The sequence below is a fragment of the Cuculus canorus genome, chromosome 3 (genome assembly GCF_017976375.1).
Source record: "Cuculus canorus isolate bCucCan1 chromosome 3, bCucCan1.pri, whole genome shotgun sequence".
Lineage (NCBI taxonomy): Eukaryota > Metazoa > Chordata > Aves > Cuculiformes > Cuculidae > Cuculus > Cuculus canorus.
The window spans coordinates 100,363,988-100,382,570 of NC_071403.1; the positions used below are offsets into that span (position 1 = coordinate 100,363,988).

At 38.1% G+C, this 18,583-nt stretch overlaps 1 protein-coding gene across 5 annotated transcripts in view; it reads right to left on the reverse strand.

The window, feature by feature from the left end:
• Positions 1-293: 293 nt before the first annotated feature.
• Positions 294-18,583, reverse strand: part of SRBD1 (S1 RNA binding domain 1) — a 132,438-nt gene continuing 114,148 nt past the window's right edge. For 4 of the 5 annotated variants that reach the window (XM_054063411.1, XM_054063407.1, XM_054063409.1 and 1 more), the window contains 3 exons: positions 15,420-15,572; positions 4,744-4,928; positions 295-1,258 (listed from right to left, as the gene is read on the reverse strand). In XM_054063411.1, the coding sequence (XP_053919386.1) occupies positions 969-1,258; positions 4,744-4,928; positions 15,420-15,572 (628 nt within the window). In that variant the 3' untranslated portion in view covers positions 295-968. Of the gene's footprint in view, positions 1,259-4,743; positions 4,929-15,419; positions 15,573-18,583 lie in introns of all 5 variants that reach the window. The other variant, XM_054063412.1, reaches the window with a different exon arrangement.

Sequence of the window (18,583 nt, forward strand, 5' to 3'; positions counted from 1 at the left end):
GAGAATCATGCCTTCACAAGCATAGTGTTGAAAACAAGTGTTGAAAAATTGCTCTCCGCTCGAAACAGGCAGAAAAATACCTTATATCAAAGATGGAAAAAAAATTAATGTAAAGTTAAGGAAGCCCAACATAGACTAAAACCATTTTACTAAATCAGGAACAACATCAGGCTATTCAGAAGGTCAGAGAAGTGCATCCTCACAAGTTGCATCCTTAAGCTGAAGTGTTACTGATGGTGTACATGTTGGAAAGAAAGAGAACTAGGAGTGTTAAATCACTCGTAGAATCAATACACTGAGAGAAGATGGCCAGAAATGTTTTTATTTTGCACAAGTATGGAACAACATAAATGTCTTTTGACACCTTTAAGCGAAGTTCCTTAAACCCCAAGGTACATCCAAGCGTGTCAATTGATAACTGAACAAGCAATAATAAGACATATAGAGACATCCTAATAATGTTGCTCAAATAAATTAAAGTAAAATATTTCTGAACCATCAGATGCATCAGCAGATGCACATCTTTCAGTCTACTTTTGAAATGTAATTACCAACTAACTTAAAAAGATCGCTTTTTTCCTACAATTAGGTACCCTCTTTTAGACTGTGAACTAGAGAACAAACCAAATGGTTGTTTTTTGAAGGAAAGCAATAGATGTTTCTGCTTATGCAGTACTGACTAAAGACAGAGACAAGAAATCTCACACAGACAGAACAGATCTCTTATCTGTCTGACAGTCCAATGGAATTTCAGTTGCTCTGCAGACACAATAACAAGGTTTCTTGGAGGTAATCCAAATGCTGTTCCAACAATTATTAACAGAAAGGATTCAAGAAATGTGGAAAAAAACATTAGATTTTAAAAAAAAATGTTAATTTTCAACACTCTCACTAAGAGTCTAAATCTCCAGAACCTTGCCAATGTTACTTAACCTTTAAAATGAAGGCTCGATCATAAAAAAACCCTCTCATAATACATGAATAAGATCCAATGTTATCCTCAATCGAGGAATATCGACATTAAGCACTTTAACTTCCACTCTTTCTCCAGGACCTAACCCCAGGCTTCTTCTCTTCTTCGCTTTAGAAAGTTTTGCTTCTGTTATGTTTCGCACTGGAATCAAACCTGATTTTCCCACACCAATGTCAACAAATACTCCGAATGGTGTCGCATTTTCAACTTTTCCAGTCAGAACAGTACCAACACTTAAGTCTTCTAAGCAGACTATGCTTCTCTTGAAGTCAGGTTTATCAAAATCTGTTATAAGAAACAAGAAACAAAAATAAGTCACTGGAGAAAAAGCCTGCATTATTTTCCAAAAGTTGTTTCCAGATGACTGTTTCTAATTAAGAACTCATCCCAAGGTAGCTCTAAGGTCTCAGATACTGCTTCGTTAAGCTTTTTAAATAAAGAACCAACTGCAATAAAAAAACTGATTTATTGTATTTTATGAATCACCTTAAAAAGATATGATTAGAAGTGTTTAGTATATTAGCTAGTGACTAAACAACTCTTTAAATGTTTATGGAGTTAGGGCAAAAACACTTCAGGTGACTCTTAGCTGAAACACATAAATTACACACAAAATTCTATTGCTATACAAATTTGTATACATGAAGGTCAATACACAGTCCCATCACATACTCCAGAGAAAAGTCAACAATGGACTGTTCTTAGGCCACAGCTCACCTGCACCATGACATAACACAGTCAACTGCTTCTGTGCACTGACCACTTAAAAATTACATACTCATGATTACAAGAAAGTAGTATCCCAACATACCGACATTCACACTCTACATATGGGCACAGATAGATCTTTTAAACTCTTGTTACTTGCTTACCACTTTCTTCTCCTGCAGAAAACCCTGAGACACCCAAACAAGATCCCTTTCAGCCTTTTCCTACTACTGTTTTACTTTTTCCAATATCTAATAGGACTGAGATTTTCCACAAAGAGCATCACCAAACCAACATTGCAACCATTTCCCTCTGCCTTTGAGAAATAAAATACAGCTTTAACCAGTTTATAGACAAATTGCACTGCAAATCAATTAGACTGTAAATTCACCAGGCTGTAGATCCGTATTGGGTTCACACGGCAAGGTTTCGGTAGCAAGTGGGCTACAGTGGTGGCTTCTGTGAGAAGCTGCTAGAAGCTTCCCTTTTGTCCAACAGAACCAACGCTAGCCAGCTCCAAGATGGACCTGCTGCTGGTCTAGCCTGAGACCATCATTGACAGTGGAAGCGCCTTTGTGACAACATATTTACGAAGGAGGCAGGGGAATTGCTCCGCAACAACAACCAGAAGAAAGGAGTGAGAAGAGCAACTCTGCAAATGCCAAGATGAGTAGAGAAGGAGGGGGAGGAGGTACTTCAGCTGCGGAGCACAGATTCCTCTGCAGGCCATGGTGAGGACCATGGTGAGGCAGGCTTTTCCCCTGCAGCCCATGGAGGTTAACAGTGGAGCAGATACCCACTCGCAGCCTGTGGAGGACACCACGCCAGAGCCGGTGGATACCAGAAGGAGGCTGTGACCCCATGAGAGGCTCACACTGAAGCAGCCTCCTGGCAGGGCCTGTGGACTCGTGGAGAAAGAAGCCCGTGCTTTGCTGTCAGGACTTGTAACCCTGCAGGTGATCCACGATGAAGTCTGCAAAGAAGTGTAGCCCATGGGACGGGCCCACATTGGAGAAGTTTGTGGAGAACTGTCTCCCATGGGAAGGGTTGTACACTGGAGTAGAGGAAAAGTATGAGGAGACCTTCCCCTGAAGAGGAAGGAGCAGGAGAGACGAAGTGTCATGAACTGACCACACCTGTCCCTATCCCCCTGCACTGCTGTGGGAGGAGGAGGTAGAGAATTCAGGAGTAAAGTTAAGCCTGGGAAGAAGGTGCAGGGGATTATGTGTTTTTAATATTTGTTTTTATTTTCTCATTATTCTAATCTGCTTTGATGGGTAATAAAGTAAATTAATTTTCCCCAAGGTAAGTCTGTTTTGCTTGTCACAGTAATCAGTCAGTGATCTCTCCCTACCTTTATCTCAACTCAAGAGCCATTTGTCATATTTTTCTCCCCCTGTCCAGTTGAGGAGGGGCAGTGATGGGGTGGCTTCATGGGCACCTGGAATCCAGCCCCAGTCAACCCACCACAAGATCAAAGCCAAACTATGTACACAAGCTGGCAAATGCAGCAATAGGCTTTGAATGATATAAAACTTTCTACTGAAGGAATGTACCTAATTGCTCAAGTTCGAAATGGTTAATCTTTTTGTCACATTAAGCTGTCCAAAAGCACTTCAATGAAAAAAACAACAGCCATTAAGGGCAGTGAGCACGAGAGAGTTATGGGGATCTTTTTAAATGTTTGCAAACGGTGTTTCCCACACCATCCCACCAGATTCATTACAGCTATCTGATTAGCTGTTCAACTTTAATGTTAAAAAGACAATTTCTTGCAAGAAATACCTTACAAGACTTTGGCTAGGAAAAGATTTTCAAAATAACATGGTAAGTATTCTATTCCTTCCTTTTCCCATTCCCTAAATAATTCTTCCCATTCTCCTTTGTACTAAAATCATTCAGGAAAAATTAACTGCATAGAATTTCTATTAAATTTAAGAGGACACATGGGAAAGCTACTCTTTGTTTGCAGTTCCCCAACATCACATGTCTACTACTGGGAAAAAGAAGGGAATCGAATCTTAAACCAAGACAATTTTTCAAATCAGGGCAGAGTACAACCATTCATTTCTGCCCGAGCCCTGTTAGATGTGATGTATTTCCTCACTGACAGTCATTAGCAGCGTTACAACAAAGAATTACAGATACGCAAGGCTGCTTACTCCAGTCACAAAGTCTGTCTACATTAATACTGAATGGACTGGGTCAGCAGAATATGAATATTTCCACTGAAGATTCTCTTTTTTTTAATATATATATCTTCATATATTAATAGTCTACTACTGTAATTTAGATCTGAGGCCACCAGAACAAATAGAGACATAGAAAATACACTCTTTCACGATCACTAGTGGGAAATATTTGTAAAATCTGCAAGGAAACTACTAATGAAGCCAAAACAGAGGGACAGAAATGTTATTTTTTTAAGCATAAGTTTATTATTTGCTATTACAAATCTGCATCTTTGCTGCCTACTCTCACTGTTGTAAGAGAATCCAGATGTAAGTTTCATTAAACAACAGCATCTTCAGACGTTTTACTTCATTGCTTACCTCATCTTTCTTCCCCTCTACCTCAAACTGTTCAGCGCTACTGCAAAGTTTTAACCAAGGTAGGTCATGAGATGTGCTCCAATTTCACTTGTCTGCAGGAACTAGTGCAATAAAAGAGCAGAACTGCACACCGCTACACTACCGTTCCACAGATCTTTATTAGTACTGTTTCAGCTTGGTCTCAGCATTCCTTTCCATAATGGAGAGCCAACACAGATTTAATCAGTATAGAGTCAACATACTGAATGTATTTCATTTGTTAACAGCCATACAACTTCCCTTCCTATGGCTGAAAACGCCGTGATTTCACACAGGATTCACACTCCTTACCTACTAAGCCAGAAAGAAACATCTGACTATGATAAAGCCTTTATCTTGCCCGAGAAAAGAAGTGGAGGTAAATGTCCATAAAAAGGTACTACTGACTTTAGAAGAAGAAACTGTGGTGTTTTAAAAACTTGTATGTAGAACAATCAAACTTATATGACAGCCTTCAAAAAAAAGATTTACCTGTTCGGATGTCAAAGCCTTCAGGCTGAGTAAGACCATCGATGATCAGCTGCAGCGTGTGCACCGTTGTATTGAGCCTTTTGGCTGTACCTTCCAGTCCTTCCTTTTGAATTACTGCATTTACTTTTTGCTGCATATCTGGTTTTCCTATGTCATTTGCATTTCCTCCAATGAATGATAAAAACCTGGGAAGTTTAAACAAAGATACAGAGTGAGAATAACAACATCCCTTAGTGGGAACTGAACCTTTGCTATATTTAGGCGCTTTAACTACTTTTGCATAGATATGTGAACAAAACTTCTGACAAAAAATATGAACAGTGAATACTTTCCCAAGCACATATCCTTTCAACTCATCACTAATCTGAGACATGTATGGAAACTCAGAGTCTCTGTATACATGCATCTCCTGGAATAGATTACAAAACTAGACACAAAATTTCAAAATGTAAATCACTTCTCAGACTGATGATTTCATCCACAAAAACCAAATCAGACTATTACTGAAAGATGGCTTTTATCATGAAAGTTCCCTAGAAATAAGTCAGAGTTCTATAATACTGTCATTTTTATTGTCAGTCTCATTCAAATTAAAATGAAAGGCAATTTAAGAAAACAACAATGAGCATTTACTGTATTAAATTAACATGAGGAATCTTTAACCAAATCTAAAGAAAAACTTCACATAAAATACTTCTCTTAACTATGAACTTCCTGATTAAGAACAATTAGTTTTTCAGAAATTAGGAAATTATCAAGTCAAAGTAGTTACACAACACAAACACCCTTAGCCTTCCCTACTGTCACACACACAGACACATTGCAGATTGAGATAAATTTGGACAGGCATCTAAAATGGCTGAAAACAAATAGCTGAAAATAAATGTCTTGATTTGTGATTTTTTTTTTTTAATAAAAGAAAATTCAGAACACACTTACTGAGGTTTTTAGCTGAGCACACATGCTGAGAAGCACAGAGAATAGATGACAAAAAAAATCAGATGTGGATCCTATTCCTTATCATCAGTAAGATACTATGAATAGTGATCCCTTAGATAATGTTTATTTATCACTTAATAAGGGTCCTTATTTTACTGAAGGACTCAAAAGTAAAAAACAAGTCTTTAATAGACATAAACCAATAAAGTGAGGATGCAGCTCAGAGAATCTGTACCATATTGTACCAAACAAAGCAATTTGTCCTCTTCTCAGTCGACACTTCAGTTACCTGTCCTAGTGACCTGCACTGCATCTCACCATGAATAAGACTCTTCTGCTTTATCATGTTCCTTATTGTAGGGGGGGCTGGCACACGTGATTGTGAGTGCTTACCACCACAACAACAGGTAGAATTATTGTGCCCATCTCCTTCAGAGTCCAAGTAAATGCTCCTTCCAAATTCCTAAAAGAGATCTCTCTTTCCTGTCCTTATCCTACTTCACAACAGGTGCAAACTACAAGGCACAAAAGAAGTGCTGACCAGCAAGTTCATGCCCTGCACTTGGGAGTGGTAGGAGACATTTCAACTCTATAAGAAAGCAAAAGCTCTCAGTACTCAACCTCCTTTCCCCCCTCAGAAATACACACTGTGCTTTTATTAAAGCTTGAGGCTAGTATTTCTTTTGGCAGGAGACACAGTGGGATTTTTTTTTGTTTTCTTGTTTCTTTCTTTTAACCTGAGGAACCCAACTGACATTATTTCAGGTGGCAAGTGATAAAAAGTTGTGTACATTGAAATACAAAACTAAATTTCTTTTTGAGAAAATATAAATTGGAGGAACATAACTAAAGCAATACCCGACTTCTATAAAACACTAAATCCATCTTTGAGCATAAGGGCAAATCTTAACTCCAGAATGTTCACTAATTTCACCAAAACGAAGACATCTCTTAAAACTGGTTGTCAAAACTTCCACTTTTTTACCAAATTAAATGTAAGCTTGGAGATTTAAGCGTACTGTTAGTTCAAATGCATATACTCAGAGCTTATACTGACATAAAATTTTCATATTAATTTTCTTAACAAACATCTTAAACACAGATGGGGCCATGTATAAAGACATGAAATGAAAATGAATAGATTCAGTAGACAGTAGTGTTCTCATGATTTACTTAACTTTGTTTTGATACTGCATTTTAGCTTTTGCTATCACTTTAAAATAGTTCACAAACTAAGTGAACATTAAACAGAAGCAATTTTTTTTATAATATTAAATACAAATTTTTATTTTCCCTGACCTAACAACAAAACACTACAACTATTTAAATATTTTGCCTAATAAGAGCCTGTACATAAGGAATATCAGACATTCTATGAAGCCATTTTCTGTTGTTCTCAAAAGAGCACCAGAAGTGGTTGCAATGATAATGTGCGGAGGTCCAAGCAAAGCACTCTTCACAGAACTGCAGGGGGCTGCTGGCTCCTAATGTTGATGGATGGACAATGTTCCAGCAGAGCACTAGTGACAGGCGGCAGCTGCCTCATCTTTGACTGACGTGCCAGATGTAACACGACAAACCCAACCAACCTCATGACTCAACCTTCTTAATAATGTATGCTTTACCACCCACCCCTACAAAAAAGTTTGTTGGCATTCACATACTTTGCTTTATTTCACTTCAAACGGATTCTGCTCGAGTACCTCCAAGTAACATTTTCTCACCATTAGAATTTCACATAAATGTATGTTCTTTGTAAATCAATAACAGGGTGAGTTTTGCAACTAATGAGTGCAACCACATGGAACAGCCCCATTAACACACAAAACTGTTAAATGTGTGGATAATGCAATCAGAAAGCATGGTGCTACTTGCAGGCTGCTGGCAAGAAAGCCAGTCCAAAACAGGACACAATCGAGGTACCTGAGACCTCAGTTACTATTCATGATAGTTATTTTGTCCCCTGGTCTTTCCTCTGCCTTTCCACCCTCTGGAAATTCCAATCAAAGTATTTATCTGGTATTAAAAAGAATTTCCTTATCTAGGCAAAGGTGGTAGTTTTGGGCCCTACTTTATCAATAACAGTTTTTAAAATAATTTATTAACATAGTTACTGCTCAGAATAAAATTTTGGCTCTACCTGACGATGATGCATAAACACGTGCCCAAGTCCAAGTACATGAGAAGTCCCATCAAACTCAGCAGAATTATGAATGTTTTAAAACTCTGGCATTTCATTAAGAATATTTCAGAACTAAGAAGTATATTATAGGCAGAACAGAGCACTGTAGCACATTCCAGCACACACATACACTCACAGAAGAAATAATCTTTAACAGAAATAATATATTTCTATTCTGGAAATTCTCACTTTTTTCACATTAGGTTTTGGTAAAAATATGTATTAAAATATTTCAAAGTAAAGTAAATTTCTTGATTACAAAGATAGTTGTAAAAACCACTGTTCAATCTAGTTACATATTTACTGTATCATTTTCTTTCAGATTAACATAGCCTGAGAGCACTTTGAATAAAAGAATCAATATAAAGCACAAATCTCTGACTGAACGATGGTGCATTAAATTGATGATTTCTATTTTTAAATGTCATTGCTAAGAACAAAGTTAAATGTTTCTTTATAAAAAAAGGCAAGCATACAACTTCTGAGAGTTATTTCAGTGTCAGGAAAAAAAAGGTATAATTGGCAATATGATTAGGATATAGCTATGGGAAGGGGAGAGGTTTCCCTTAATTTACATATTTTGATCTTCATAATGTCAAACTATCACACTATAAATATCTCAATTACCCAATTTGTAAATGACAGTTCCAGCTGCTAAACATAAGAACATGAGTGATCTACGTAAAAATGAAAGCCCTTCAAGTATTTTCCTGGCTACATGTGTGAACTATATAACACATTGTAGTAGTTCAAGTGCTATGTCTAACTACTAGAAAGATAACACCTAAAAAAAAGTTAACAGAACTAAAAATGGGAAAGATGAGATGTATTTTCTCAAGTGAGGTGATCCTTATAAGATATAGTATCCTTATTTCCTCAAATGTCGAGTGGCAAACTTTCTGTTCAAGGCACATCAACTCTGCAGGGGTCTTCAGAGAGTCAGAACAGAGCGAAATTTAGCTGGTTTAGAGACTTCGCATTTTATGGTTTTGAGAGTCAGAGGATACTGAGAAACCTTTGTAACCACCTTTGTTTTAAAAACAATCTTTGCAGTCTTACAAGACCTGCAGAGAATGGTCATGTCTACATCACTGATGTTTTCATTTAATACATAATTTCATCCATCTTACCCAGATAAAGAAAGAAAAAGTAGCATAAATGTAACAAATAAGCACATCATGTTCACTTAACATACACATCTGCACAAAATTATAGCACAGCCCTTGTAATGCTTAAAAGATAATGCAAATTTCAGTGGAATGCAAAAAGCAGTCAGAAAAGAGTGAAACTATTACCAAGGGAAGGCTTCAGTAAATTTATACAAAGTTACTTTAAACTTTTAAAAAAGCTTCTTATAATGAGCAGGAGTTCTAAAGCTTTGCAAGGGTTTTAGTCACAGTCATTTCTGTTTTATGTAATCATTTCCAGCAACATGACTTAAGAGCTGGGAGTACCGGTTTCATTACATTAAAGCAACATGATACACCATTACATCTTGTCACAGTGCACACATGAATTAATGGTAATGCAACATAATCACTCTGAAAACAAAACAACTTTGCATTAGCATGTGCTTTGTTAGGTAAAATGTACATTCATGACAGTAGCAAACTTAAATTATGCAGACATTTATGTTTTAGTAATGTTTGGAAATGCAGAAGAATTATTTGTATAATGCAGACATTGACTCTTGTTCTGACTAGTGATACAGATCCTCAATTTTTGACAACTGATGCAGATTATATATCAAACACAATTTGTGCATTACTCTAATTAGCTGCTGGACACACAAAGTTAAAGTTTCAAACTAGGTATGTGGTGTAGCCAGATAGTGGTATTTAACCAAAATATTTTCCTCAAATGCATAAGTTATTAATATTATAGACTATCTGACTGCATGCAGAAGACCAGAAAGCCCTTAGACAATTTATGACATTTTGAATGTATAAATCTATGAAACAAAGAGTTTCTAAATGAGAAAACAAATTCAGACAGTTACAGACTACAGCACAGTCACTTTGTTACGATACTATTAGGCACACTGTTGTCATCTGTTTTCATGACTACCGATATACCATAACTCAAGTGTAACCTGAGATACAAAACGCTGAAACACAATTAGTTACCCACAAAGAATTAGTCCTATAGTTGAAGGAGATAATTCATTTTTTTCTTCATAATTTTTTTTTAAATGCAACCAACAGGAAGTTACGCAAGTTCCAAAAATTTCAACAAATGAAAAAACACCGCTTGATTTATGGGCCTAGTATTTATAGCTTAACTGAAGGACAATTCTTTGTTATTTCCAACTTCTAATCATTCTTGTTAACTATAGTTTACATCACATAAAAGTTTTTAAATGTCTTTATCAGATAGCAATTAGCAGCGAAAACCTTTTCTGCTCTTCTGCTTACTGACAAGGTAACTTTCAAAAATATGTCCTCTGAACACCCAGTTAATAGTCAGAGCTGTGAATTAACTGGCCTTCTAGTAATGAAGTACTATTTCTTCAGCTTAGTGACTCTAATTCTGCAAGTGTTGTTCTTAATTAAGGTTAGCCATTTCCTATTGGAAATAGTCACAAAGATTTGTTAATTTACCAAGGTAACTTTTTTTAGGCTTTTAAAAAAGAAACTTAAGACTTCACTAAAAAGTATTATTTTGCACATCACTTTGCACATGAATGTCCATGCAAGTACAGTCCTGCTAAAGTGAATAAAAGCTGTTTCTGATTACTGAAGTGAGTTAGCCTAGCAGAGAGCTGGAGATGCTATCAAAGGAGAAGTGTGTGCTTGCATAGAGGGCAAGAAAGGAAGAACTCTTTCTTTTGGTGGTCTCTCCTTTATCAACAGTTTTCCTTCTGCACTTTCTTACGTGTCACTACTTGTCTTCCACACTAGCAGGTGCAGCTTTTCAGCATAGCAACTGAGATAACACTGATTAGCTGCTACATCCACCTATGTAAAGTAGTAAAGAGTAGCAGAAACGCCAGAGATATTTGAAAAAAACATTCAATCCGTCTACAATGGAATATTAAATGTAATCAACATAAGTGCTTTACTGAAATGATCATCAACTCCAAATGTTTTACTTTGGTGAAAAATAAACACATGAACAAGTGCTTTGCTGAATCCCTCTTGGGATGTTGAAATCCTTCTGGGTATATCAAACAGCATTATCAACACATGTGAAGGGTGAGACATGAATCTTCGCTGCAATTCACTGCTCAGTACATTGAAAACTTCTCTTAAGGCCTAACCAGACACAGTGAGCAATACTATCCTCTACCAGGCAAGGTCCTAAACCTGGGTAATAAGCCAAGGAAGATTCTTGCCTGTGTCATGCTAAATTATGACCTTAGATCCTTTATATTGGCAAAACATTTCCAAATCAGACTGAAATACAACCTGTCTGCCAGATACTGCAATCTGTGAGCAGCAAATACACATTTGGAGTGCCAACCTTTAGCAAAGAGCATTTTTATGAGATTTAAATAAAAACCAGTGAATGTTAAGATTCAGTCATACGAAGCCAACTGCACCCAGCAGACAGAAACAACAAAGAAAAAACATTACATTTTCTTTCCAGCCTTTTAGTTTCTAAGTATAACGCACTTGTAGCTTCTTGGGACTTCCTAAAGGTTCCTCGGTTTTTCTACTGGTCTTTTACAATCTGTACCAAGAAACTGGATATGCTTTACATGTTGTATTAATTGTATGTAGAAGATTCCGCCACAATAGGCTGTTTTTAAGATACAGACTTTTCAGAAACTTAAACCACAGCTCTGCTTCGCAGGAAAATACTATGTCTAGAGAGGGATTTTATTTTTGTTTAACTTTTAGGAAATTCTGATTCATAGTATTTAGAGGTGTTTGTAAGCCTGATCGCTGCACATGACAAAGCCAAGCTTTGACAACATGGAAACCATGAACAAAAATGCTTTGGTCATCTGCAGAGCCTGTTAAATTACCAGCAGGATGTTTCCTAATTATTTTACAGAAATTGTATAGATTTTAAGTTAAGATGTTTAAATGCCATAAATCAATTATACCAGCACCATTTGTGCCACTGTAGTAAAAATTACATCAGTATTTCCATCATAAAAACCCTATTTTTCAGGGGTTTCCAATTCAGCCACAAAAATTGGCTCCAGCCTAAAGCTTGACAACCAAAGTCACCACTTGGGAGCAATTCTTTCAACCAATTTTTTTTTTTTTTTTTAAAATGGATTGGCCTTTCAAGCTAAAAAATAGTTCAAAAAAAAAAAAAAAGAAACTGTGGTTTCAAATTTTGGTGAACTTCTATCCCTCAAAAACATTGTTTTAAAACCAGATAATTTTGTATGTCATAAATCTGCAAAGTAGACTGTTGCTTTTGAGTAATTTGGATAAAAACCATGGATAAAAATCACCAGCTTATTTATTTTAAAAATAAATCTAGTTTCCCATGAAAACTTTTAATCCAATAAAATTTTCTACTACTTTCTCATGGCAAGATGTGGTAGGCGTTGCATGAGGAAGACTTTATGACTCATGTATGCAGTGTCTATTCCACTCATTTTAAATTCTGTGCTAAGGGGTATTTAATCCTTTATTTTTATGCCTCGAATCAAATTTGCCCATCTTCAAGACAACAATTCTCTGCTTTGGTAGCATAGATCCACCTGTGAGCTTGACGTGGTCCCTGATAAAGTTCTGCATAAGCGCAACAGAACTCCTTTAAACTACATATTTTTTAAATAACATGTATTAAATACTGATTCTAATCCACTTCTGAAGTGTCTCATTTTTTCTCATGCACATTAATTTAAATGATAAGAATTATTAATCATGTTTTAAACCTGGTTTACTTCTAACATGTTAAAATGTCCTTTGGATGTTGGTTGATTTCAGTAAGACACCTCAAATCAACAGCATAACATGAACTGATCTTCAGGCTCTTATATGCCTTCTCATGAACACGGGCTCAGCAAAAGAGAATTACAAGCCCAATCCTGTCCACTGCCTATCCAAGTCAGCAAAACTTGTCAACAGCCCCAATAAACTTTGGACTGAATCCTCCATGCAGTCTGAATTCCTAGTAGAATTTTTTTCTTAATTCATATCTAGGCAGCAAATTGGTTTGCAAAGCTGTTTCCCTAAGTTCTAAGAAGCTTAACAGCTCATACGATTTTTTGAAATGTCATTTTAAATATATAATCATAGCTAAATTATAGCATTAGTTGCTTGCGGGAAGGATGTCTGGTTTATATTTAGGCCTTATGTCATCAGTGCCAATTTTTAATACTACGCCTCTTTGCTTTTGTCAGTTTGCTGCAGAGTTGTATTTTCATTTCTTCAAACAGCTATATGCAATGAAAAAACATTAGATATATTTATCCCCTTTCCCATACCACTTTGTGATAGGAAGCTAGTGCTTGTTAATACAATCCATACCATAAAAGTTATCATCTTCAAATTCCTTGAGCTCTCAAGGAAATTATGTTGATTGCAAGAAAAAGAAAAATACTATTGAGCATACAGTACATTAATAGAAAGCACAGAAAACACTTTAAGAAGGGTTGGGGTTTTTTCCCCCCCAAACTATCTGTACAGATACTCAGAAATGTAAGGAGTAAGACAAGAAAGAAAAAGTGCAAAGAAAACAAAGAAGACTGGTATGCTACACTTAGTAGTTTTGGTGTTCAGTTAGCAGATATTTTTATTGCTGTTTATAATTTGTTTTCATATCAACTGCTATTCTCTTTCATAGAAGTCTGTACAGTACAATACTCAGAACATACACTTGGATCTAAACGTATCACCTGAAAACTCAGTCTAGGAAGACAAAGAGGCAAGAAACAGGGAAGAGAGAGACAGTTACAAACTTAAAGTGACTGCATTAAGCCAAAGAGAAATTACATAATAGGTAGCACTGGTTTGCAGCCACATCATACTTCTGCAATGACTCTGTAGCTCTTGAAGTCACATGAGTTTGATCTTGAGCACATTTTAAGAATCAGCAAGGTACCATCTAAGCAGTGTTGCTGTGCAATAGGTGGCAGCCTCCTCACTAAATCATGTGTAAGCCTGTGCCTCAAGCCACAACCTTTTGGTTGAGAGGTTAAACCTGTACTCATTCATTTCTTCTTTTAATGAATTGTGGCAGGGAGAGGATGGAAATAAAAGTGCGCTGCATGCTTAGAAGAAGGGAAGCAAGCAGACCTATATATAGGAAGTGGTATATGGAATTATCTCCACCAGAAGAAAGATTAAGAGCACACACTGTAGGGAAGGTGTCCTGAAAATGCAAGGCCCTGTGAGACTTTATAAGATAAGGAACTCAAGCTTCATGAATGTAGAAATTCAGCATCTCTCTCTCAGGCTTAAAGATGGTTTAATTCATAAAACAGGAAGCATGGCTCTGTTTCTCCAGGAATAATATTCTCAGCAGAGATCTTAAGGATTCTAAAGCATCTATCTAATGCAGAAATTAGCTCCAGCATGTTTTAAGGAAAGAACCTGTTCACCGCAAATCACTTAGAAAAATAATTATGTGCTGGTTTATGGTAGGAGATAATGTTTTCTCAAGAGGACAAGCAGAGTTCAATTTCAACCAGGGCTGATGACAGAAAAGATCACAGCTTATAGTAGCATCTACCAGCTGCAGTATCTCCTAACCAAACCAACACATGGATTCCCAATTACCTCCTTCTAACCTACCAAAACCCGTTATTTTGTTTTAGCCAACAGTCACTTAGCAAAGCCACTACGGTGTTCATGTATTTGGGAACTTTATATAAACATCTTAATTAGGTCTTGCACTATCAGAACTTAATTTTTAAGATGCATAACAACAACACATGCTCAAACACCTGTGCACTTGTTTGCATATAGAAACACACAAGTAAACAGGAATTGTCAAAATTGATTAAGCAGAAAGTTTATTTGGCACATGCTGAACATAAGCAACAATGTAAAAGCAGCTCATAGTGATGCAGAGGTATTAAACTGTTGTGGACTGAAAATTTGCATAGCGTTTCAATTAAATTATTTTTAAGAAAAAATAAAACAGTTTACTTATGGCCTTTTACATAATACATGGGGGCAAGGTAGAAATATCCCCCCCCAGTTTTTAGAACAAATTATTTGTCTACACACTCTGCAAAATGCAAGTCCAAACTGAAAGCAATGTGTGGTATACGGAGAGCTGGCAAATAAAGAAATTGAGAAAAGTGAACTCAATGAGGTGCAAAGTGCTGATAAGAAGAAGACACAGTTGTAGGAGGAAAGTCTTACAAAATTTTGAAAATTCAGTGATTTCCTCACTGAAAAACAAACCCCAAATCCAAAGAATAAAACTAAAAACATGCAAACACATAATAGGCAAAACACACCAACTGAAACCTTCACTTGTAAAGAACTCTGAAGTATACCCTTTTCTTGACAGAAGAAGGCATCAAATTAATATAAGTATTCCTGTCTCAAAAGGCTGAACAGGCTGCTGTCAGAAAAATCAGTACCTTCATTTTAAGAATTGACATCATCAGTTGTTCAAAAGCTTTACCACTGCTTACCTTGTTGCTATGCTGTAAGACTCTGGATGAATACAAGTTTGGTCCAAAGGATTGGGCCAATGGAAGGCACATGGTGTTGGCTTGCTCTTCTTTTTACCCTGTGCACCTGCTTTAGTCAAGAACGCGTGACTTCCAAGTTCAGTTTTCTTACTACTGTCAGAAATGAAACATGGAAACATCACTCTTAATGAACAAAATCCTAGCCCAGTGCCCACACGTGAAAAACAATTAGAATTTATATAATGTTAATCGTTTTTTAAAGAAGTACAACTCCCCTAAAAGGTCGTTGTGAGTGAATCAATACAATTACCATAAAATTATAACACATCAATGTATGTACAAATTAATTTTAATTAGAAACAAACATTGGGAAGGGATTATGTGCTTCAAAATTTCTTAACGATAATAAGATTATAAAGAAAACACTACACAAACAGGCTGAAAGCTTGTGGGTCAAAATTAAAGATGGAAGAATAAAGGAGAATATTGTGGTTGGTGTATACTACAGGCCACCCCATCAAGGACAGACAACTGATGAAGTCTTCTTCCTTCAGCTTCACGTTCACAAGCTCTCATCCTACTCGGGGCTTCAACCACCCCGACATATGCTGGAAAAGTAGCACAGCAAGCTGTAGGCAACCCAGGAGACTTCTGGAGTGCATTGAGGATAATTTCTTAGTGCAGCTGATAGAGACCACACCTGAGGAGAAGGAATACTGGACCTTATGGTCACCAATACAAGCAAACTCATCAGTGACATTTAGGATCGGAGGAAGCCTGGGCTGCAGTGATCATGCACTGGTGGAGTACAAGGTCCAGAGGGATATGGGACAGGTGAGGAGTATAGTCAGGACACTAAATTTCAGGAAGCAGACTTCCAGCTCTTCAAGGAATTACTCAGTAGGACCCCTTGGGACATGGTCCTCCAAGACAAGGGAGCAGAACAGAGCGGGAAAATTTTTAAGGAAGCTTTCCAAAAAGAATGCTCAGTCCCTGTATGCAGAAAATCAGGCAGGAAAGGCGAAAGACTGGCATGGCTGAGTTGAGACCTGCTGGTTAAACTAAAAAAGAAGAGGGAACTGCACAGGCAGAGGGAACCTGGGAAGAGTATAGAGACACTGCCTGGTTGTGTAGGGATGAAGTCAGGAAAGCCAAGGTGCAGCTGGAGCTGAACTTGACAAAGGAAGTAAAGACTAACAAGAAGGGCTTTTACAGGTACGCCAATCAAAAGAGGAAGGTCAATGAGAACGCACCCCCACTGATGACTGGAAATGAGGATCATGTATCAACAGATGAGGAGAAGGCTGAGGTACTTCACTTTTTTGCCTCAGTCTTCACTGATAACTGCTCTCCTCGCCCTTCCTGGGTCATGGGACAGCAAGATGGTGACCAGGGGGGTAAACTCCCTCCCACAGTAGAGGAGGATCAGGTTCGCACCCACCTGAGGAACCTAAACAAATATAAGTCTATGGGACTTGATGAGATGCATCCCAGAGTCCTGAGGGAATTGGCAGATGTGGTTGCCAAGCCAACCTCCACAATACTTGAAGAGTCATGGCAATCAGGACAAGACCTTGGTGACTGGAAAAAAGGTAACATTGTGCCCATTTTTAAAAAGGGTAGAAAAGATGACCCTGAGAACTACCGACCTGTCAGCCTCACCTCTGTGCCTGGGAAGATCATGGAACAGATCTTCCAAGAAGCTATGCTAAAGCACATGGAGGACATGGAGGTGATTAATGGCTGCCAGCATGGCTTCACCAGGGGCAAGTCCTGTCTGACCAACTTGGTGGCTTTCTATGATGGGGTAACCACAGCAGGGGACACGGGTAAACTGACGGATGTCACCTATCTAGACTTCTGTAAAGGCTTTGACGCAGTCCCCCACAGCATCCTTCTCTCTAAATTGGAGAGACAGGGATTTGATGGGTGGATGGTATAGTGGATAAGAAACTTGTTGGATGGTTGTATTCAAAGAGTAGTGGTCAATGGCTCAAAGTCCAGATGGAGATCCATGAGAAGTGGTGTCCCTTAGGGGTCTGTACTGGGATCAGTGCTGTTCAATATCTTTATCAATGATATAGACTGCGCGATTGAGTGCACCCTCAGCAAGTTTGCAGATGACACCAAGCTGAGTGGTGTAGTTGCCACACTGGTAGGACGGGATGTCATCCAGAGGAACCTGGACAGGCTGGAGAAGTGAGCCTGTGGGAACCTCATGAGGTTCAGCAAGGCCAACTGTAAGGTCCTGCACCTGGGTCAGGGCAATCCCCATTTTCAGTACAGGATGGGAGAAGATGTGATTGAAAGCAGCCCTGCAGAGAAGGAGTCAGGGGTGCTGGTTGATGAGAAACTTGATGTGAGCTGGCAATGTGCGCTCACAGCCCAGAAGGCCAACCGTACTCTGGGCTGCATCAAAAGAAGTGTGGCCAGCAAGGCAAGGGAGGTGATTCTGCCCCTCTACTCCTCTCTTGTGAGACCTCATCTGGAATACTGTGTCCATATCTCAATGTAAGAAGGAAATGGAGCTGTTGGAAGGGTTCCAGAGAAAGGCTACAAAGATGATCGGAGGGCTGGAGTACCTTCCCTACGAAGACAGGCTGAGAGAGTTGGGCTTGTTCATTCTGGAGCAGAGAAGGCTCAGACGAGATCTTAAAGGGACCTTCCAGTACCTGAATGGGGCCTACAAGAAAGCTGGAGAGGGACTATTCATAAAGACTTGTGGTGATAGGACGAGGGGGAATGGGTATAAACTGGAAAGGGGCAGATTTAGACTAGACATAAGGAAGAATTTCTTCACCATGAGAGTGGTGAGACACTGGAACAGGTTGCCCAGGGAGGATGCAGACACCCCATCCTTGGAGGTGTTCAAGGCCAGGTTGGATGGGGCCTTGGGCAGCCTGGTCTAGCAGGATGTCCCTGCCCATGGCAGGAGGGTTGGAACTAGATGATCTTTAAGGTCCCTCCAACCCTGCCTATTCTATGATTCTATGACAACCTATTGTATCATTTGCAATCTGGATAGCACCTTCTCTCTGTAAAATGGGGGCAATTGTATCTACTTACTTGATAAAGATCTTTTGAGGACATTTTCCTATTTATCTGTTGAATAATAGTCTGCATAATTTTAAATTTGAAAAATATAAACAAAATTTCCTATTCAT